The sequence below is a fragment of the Triticum aestivum genome, chromosome 1B (assembly GCF_018294505.1).
Source record: "Triticum aestivum cultivar Chinese Spring chromosome 1B, IWGSC CS RefSeq v2.1, whole genome shotgun sequence".
Lineage (NCBI taxonomy): Eukaryota > Viridiplantae > Streptophyta > Magnoliopsida > Poales > Poaceae > Triticum > Triticum aestivum.
This window is the reverse complement of record NC_057795.1, coordinates 346,114,008-346,120,773: the sequence shown is the minus strand read 5'-3', so window position 1 is coordinate 346,120,773 and position 6,766 is coordinate 346,114,008. Positions and strand designations below refer to the sequence as shown.

The 6,766-nt window shown below is 46.3% G+C and overlaps 1 protein-coding gene across 1 annotated transcript; it reads right to left on the bottom strand.

Moving 5' to 3' along the window:
• Positions 1-2,653: 2,653 nt before the first annotated feature.
• Positions 2,654-5,749, bottom strand: LOC123123139 (uncharacterized). The gene is made up of 2 exons (XM_044543595.1): positions 4,318-5,749; positions 2,654-2,946 (listed from the first exon to the last, which is right to left on the bottom strand). Exons 1-2 carry the CDS (start codon positions 5,643-5,645, stop codon positions 2,871-2,873), a joined length of 1,404 nt encoding a protein of 467 aa, XP_044399530.1. The 5' UTR covers positions 5,646-5,749; the 3' UTR covers positions 2,654-2,870.
• Positions 5,750-6,766: the final 1,017 nt, after the last annotated feature.

The following is a 6,766-nucleotide window of genomic DNA, read 5'->3' as shown; positions in this document are numbered from 1 at the left end:
TCACTAGTCTCGATAGGTAAGTGATGCAAAATGGATGGGGTTATCAATGCAATGGCAAGGAAAGGTACTAGGTGTCGTCGAGGTTACCATCCTTGCTTACGGTTGGTATGAGGATGAAGTGCTCGTTGTCGATGTCGAGTCCGTGGTGATGATGAATAGTGGTGTTGTCGATGTCAAATTGTTCCTAATTAGCCGAAACACCTTAGGAAACGGAAACCGCAACTCAAAATCGATCAAATGCGGAAGGTGGATGCTTTTATGGTGAAAAAGTTTATGGAAGCAAATGGTGGTGGTAATAATCTACGTGGATGAGGAATGTCAATAGCTACAAAACGAGCTAAAGAACAAGCAAAACAAACTTCGGGAGTGAAAGTTATGATGAAAACGATGTTAGGTTTGGGCTGAAACTGGGGGGTGCGGGCACCCGGGGTTTGGAGGGTGCGAGAGCCCGGGGTGGTCAGCGAGGGTTGGGCAAAAATTTCCCAGGGATCCGGGTGCCCGGGGGTGGCCCTTTTGGGCGGAAAATTAGGGGGGCTAGAAAAATTGGGTGGATTTCGTGGTGGGCATGGTGTGGATGGTTGGGGAGAGGCTAGATCCACTTGCCAAACAACAGATCCATGGACCAAAACAATAAAATCTCACAAAAACCAACAAAATGCAAAAAAAATGGTAGGCTATTTTTGTGAGGATTTTCAAATTGGGACCAAAAAGCAACAAAATTAGGCTCGCAAATGGGGGGTATGGACTCCAAGATGTGAATCGACCTAGTTCATGACACCAGGATGTTGTAGGGTAGAACCCCAAGTGAGGATGTTTTCAACTTGGAGGGGGAAAGAGATGAACTCACAAGAACATAGGGGAAATTAACTCAAACAAAACCCAATTACACATTCACTAGAGTAGCACACATGATATTCACAAGAATACAAGAAACATTCAAGGAAAATAGCACTAGGGTAATGTTCTTCACACTCCAAAGAAGGTGAGGTCTTGATGATAGTCTTTTCCAAGAGGAGGCCTTGATATCCACTAGGGATCTTCTCCTATGAGGTCTTCATCTCCAAGAGGAGTGGTAGATGAGCAAAGCTCCCTCTAGATAGTCCCATACACTTTGCTAACCCTACTTTGGAGTTAGATATGAAGTACTTATAGCCTAGGAACAAACTGAGGGGAAAACTGGGATACATGGGCCATTTAACCCAAAATGCGCGCAGGCATGGCTGGAGAGGTCCGGGCACCCGGGTAAAGAGATCGTGCACCAGGGGGTCGCTGGGAGGAGGGGGTCGGGCACCCGGGGTCACGCCAGGTGGGGGGCACCCGGGGTGTGAGGGCTCGGGCACCCGGAGGGGTCAAGGGGCAATGCCCCTCCTGTGGTCGCCGGTCCGGGCACCCGGGGTGGTCAGGGAGCTCACCTGGGTGGCGACTAAGGGCCCGGGCACCCGAGGTGGTCCGAGGCCTTCGGTTCTTTGCGTATGGGTGTCCTTCCTCCTTCTCCGTGGGTGCTTGGGTCTCCCTAGAGTTGGCAATGGGTACCCATTACCCGCGTACCCTGCGGGTGAAATCCCTATTAGGGCAAGGGTATGGGTCAAAAAAATACCCACGGGTACATAAATAGGAAATTTCATACCTATGTACCCGCATATATTTTGACAAATAGGCCTTATATATTATTTATTCACATATTAAAAATACCATGTGTACATAAATCCCACAGCCCTAAAAGGATCTCATCATGCATTCATGTTAGGCCACCACACCACAATAACTAGCCCACGAATGAGTATGTGTTGTTGTCATGATGTGTTGTTGTATATAAATTATTATTATAAGTTGTTGTTTATGACTGTGTAATGCTCAAATTGATGTGCTGCAAATCTGGATAATTTTACCCGCGGGTACCCATTTACCCTAATGGGTGACGGGTATGGAAAAAATTATACATGTCAACGGATATGGGTAAGGGTGATGGGTAAGGTTTGGGATGACTGGTAAGGGTATAGGGTGGCTCCACCCATACCCAAACCCTGTGGCACCTCCTTCTCCCTCCTTGCCTCCTCTTCACAGCCTTCTCCTTGGTATCTAAGAATGCATAATGTTTTGTTTGAGGTAGAAGCCAATTCTCATGTGAATCCAAAGAATGCTCAAAGAGGAAAGAGTTAACTTCAGTTTCAATGGCACGTGCTCGTGCTCTCATCATTGGTCCGCTTCGTGTTTACGGTGGTGATAGAATGTCCATGGGGATGCTCATTGCTGGGATGCAGACGCATCAATTTTGCTGGGATGCAACAAAGAACATGCATCAGTGAACCAAAACAACCGCTAAACAGTCTTACTGGGTTGGGATCCTCTACAGTACCATATGGTGTTGTAGTGCCGATGACATGTGGGGCCAGGTTCCACATGGCAGTGACTGTACAGCACTGCAAAGGATCCTAACCCGTCTTACTGGTAGGCGCAACATCTAGATGCCACGCTGACGGGCAGGCGTGGGCCACGGTCAAACGCAGCACGATGTGCCAATCCAACGGCCCAAAACACACCACGATGTGTCAATTCAACAGGCTGATTGGACGACCCATATCCACGATGTGCCCATCCAACGACACACCACACCAAAGACCGTGAGGAGGTGGGTCAACAACACCACATACACTTCGAGACAATACGCGAATAAGCTATTACAAATTGAAAGGACACTGCAAGATTTCCTATATGAAACAAATACGAAGTAATTTCATGGAGTCATCTACCAGATGTTCCAAAAGGTGATAAAAATTCTGCATTCAAACAAAACATGCACTTTTCAATTATTGCCCGTCCTTTCACGTTGTTGCTTGACGCATAACATATCTATCAAACTGATAACTTCATCACATTAACTTCCTCTTCTTTTCAGGTACTGCAATACCGATAGCTTGATCGCTCCCACCTTGGAGAAGACCAGTCCTACAAGAATACTGCCAAGTTAATAGAACGCCCATAGTTGATTCAGATAGGTACAGTGCAGAATATCACCAGTAGGGTTGTATACCAAACATGGGATAAACAAGGGTGGAAAAATGTACTTCCAACTGTGAAAACAAAGACTACTTTACCACAACTACATTAGACACAATGTAGTGAACCAGTTATCATGTAGAAGCATTTGCTTTGGAAGAGCAAAACGCAACGCAACCATCCTTCCAACACAAACAGAACAGAGTTACATACGCAGAACATAGAACCGTTCATGTGCTAGACTGGTGTTTTGGTTGCTTGCAGACTCCAGGCAGCATAAGATATGAATAGTAGTACAAATAGAGAATACCAATGTTTCACTATATAGATGATGGACTAATCCAATTTTTAGGGTTAGCCGCTCAGAATGAACATACATAGAATCTTCCGGATATCAAGTCACATGTATGTCTTGACTAATAAAATTAGGTCAGACCCTCTATGATGTCAATTGTTTTGTAATGCAAATGACCAGACCTCCATGTGATTGTCAGGTACAGTTAAGACCGTGTGAGGTAGCAAATGTGCTGGCGTAAGGGATGCATGGGCCGTAATGGTGCAGGCAGGCTGTTGCCAAAGCCATGGAGTTAGACAGGTGAAACTATGGCACCCAGCACCATGGGGGCAGTAAGGACTTGCAAGATGATAAATTACACATTCTACAGTAACAAGGTGGTGCAGTGCCATATAAATGGTTGCATCCAGGTCGGATAGAATTCCCTACTCCGGGTGAATGCATTGTCTTGAGCTCTAGAAAAACACAAGAAACCCACCAACGAACAACAAAACTAAGGGCATTGTATTACTATATAAAACTATGAGTCCGGCTGCTAAAAGATGACACCAAACAAAACATCAAACAACAGAGACATCTCTCTGGCGGATTCCTTTTTCTAAAGGGCAGCATCTACACCTTGTGTCTCTCCCACCAACATTGTCTCAAAAAGAAGTACCCAAAGACTCGGTGGTAGAAGGTGCAGCTTGACTTGCTGGAAATTGCAGGTAGAAAGATTTGGTTGAAGCCTTGAAGGATGGCCATCATACAGATGTGACAGCTAATATGAAGAGAAAAACTGAGAGTAAGACAGTACTCCTATTGGTCACAGCCAACTAACATCTGTCTTCAAAATTTTGATTCAAATTCCAAACTCTAGATCCCAGGTTATTTTTGTTTCCTGGAAGTAAGATCAAGACTGCCCTTGATTGACACAAACACCAAATGGGGCAGGAAGAGTCTAGACACATAAGTGGCTGAGAAAACAAACAGTCCATATGAATATTGTGCACAAACCACAAAGTAAATTCATGAGAAGCAATTACCTTGTTCCAAGCAAATTGAGGTGCTTGGAGAACTCGGCAGGAAGAAAGGTAGAGTAAACCTGGGGTTTTTCTTTGGCAAAGTACAAAGCTTCATCAGCACAGAGGTCCCCCACCTGTTCTGTACCATTGATGTATGCAGATGACGACTTCACCTTGCCATTGCTAATGTCAATGGCAACAATCCATACCTTATTATACATGTACGATGCTTGGTCATGCCCGATCATGAAGTAAATGATACTGGGCTCATACATGCTGATAACAGGGTACTCTAATGGGGTACGAGGAAGATGTGTGAGTCCACCAAACCCTATCTCACTGGATCTAATAGATGCATCCTGCTTCCACTTCATCACGCCGTTGCTTTCTGTTATTAGTGCCCAGGAGGTGATGGTGAAATCATCACTGGCAGGTTCAGTGGTTTCAAAAAACTCATCATTGCCATCGACAACTTTGACAAATTTCATAACCTCACCCGCTGTGACACCAACGGTGTGGTACGCCTCTACCCATGCTCGGCCCTTGTGTCCGGCCCATAATATGGGCAATTTAGCCGGGAGTTCCAGGTATAGGAGCTTGGGGCTCTCATTGAACACATCGCAGAACAAGATACCAAAGGAGTAATCAACCCAACACAGGTAACTCTTGAAGGGGATGACTGTGTGAGCATCAAAGTTCTTAAAGACCTCCTCCAAATCAAATTCCTTCACATCGTCGCAGGGTACGATGGGCGGATGCTTGACCTCCCAACTGCGAGAGATAGACGGGCACAGGACCTGGAGTTTAGGTGGCGCCCCGGACTCGGTGATCTCGAGCTGTGCGACGGCGACCTCATCCTCTCCGCGGCACAGGACGCCTAGGTCAAGGCACTTCAGCCTGCGCAAAAACTGATTCGTCATGACGTCAGCACTGGCCTTGATTTGGTCCTGGACCTGGGCAATGGTCCCGTCAAGAGGGGGTAGCCGCTGTAGAGACGGCGGAGAGCCACCACCGGCGGTATAGTAGAGGAAGTAGTCGATCATCGGGATGATGTTCTCGTAGCCTGGCACAAGGATAGGATAACTCATCTGGAGGAGCACCGCGGCGCGGTGGGCGGCGATGATGTCGAAGCTATGGGACTGCGACAAGCCTTCATCCATCTGCAGAAAAAGGCGGGACACCTCCGGCGGCTCAACGAGTTTGAAGCAGATCTGGAACTTTTTATCCATGGAGTTGGTGCCGGTGGCCAGGGTTGAATCGGCGTCCTTGGGGAAGGTGAAGTTCTCGCTCCAGAACACGAAGCGGTCGAGCATCAACCAATCAGGTAAGGTGGTGCTGGTGGAAGCCATGGCGGGTCGGGCAGCAGCGGCGGCGAAGGTGAATTGGTGAAGTGAATCTCCCGACAAGCTAGGGTTTGCTTGTTTTATCTCTTTCAGAGCGACGATGGATTTGTTTTTCTTTTTTGTTCGGTATATATTCTTACGACCGCGCAACGGCGCGCTTGGCCCAGGAAAGCCCATTCTGGCGCCGATTGGCGGTAACCACCTCGCCGTGGTGCGACAGCCCAACTCTTACCTCCTCAAAATAAAAAAAGTACATAAAAAGGCACATAAAAAATAGTTTTACATCATCAAAAAGTGCATTATACATCAGTTTGAGCATGCCCCTAAAAAAACATCATCTAACATGTTACTTTAACCGATGATATAAAATAGACACCATTTGCTCCAACAAATGATGTATATTGAGCACGATAATTGCATACATATTGAACATATTTGTATTAAACTCATCTTCTCAAATAAATCATAAACACTACAAACAAATTGTTCATCACACATCACATACATTATTCAAATTATTACACAAATTTTTCATCACACATCACACGAGAAGATGAAATTAGGGATGTTGTTCCCCATGTCACTTCCACCATTCCTCCATGGCGTCCTTTTAAAGATCACTAGATGTTGGGGCGTGCCCGTGGCGCGCCTCTTGAGGGAGAGCTGGGCGGTGCCTAGTTGTAGTCGCCCCTTTAATACCTATTTCTATTCTAATTAGCGTTTGGGATGATTGCTTTAATTAAGAAACTTAGCAGCAGAAATAGAAATATATATACAGAGAAAGCCTATTATGGATCTAAACATGAAATATCTGACTGAGAATAGTGCATTTAACATAAGCAGCAACATAGGTTTAGCGTCTTGAAAAGCATGTGATAAGAGGGCCCAAAAGCAAACCATAGGTTATCACAGGATAGAGCATAATTAGGAGTACTTAGTGGTACATCTCTACCTAATAATAAAGCAAATTGGGTTTCGTCGGTCCGTCACGCACTTTTGCAGAACCCCCCCCCCCCTGACGACAACCCGTGACGACGGAGTGGGCGCACGGTGGCGACAACCCGTGACGACGGAGTGGGCGCACGGTGGCGACCAGCCCTGCTCGAGTCACCTGCCTCCTCCTGGCT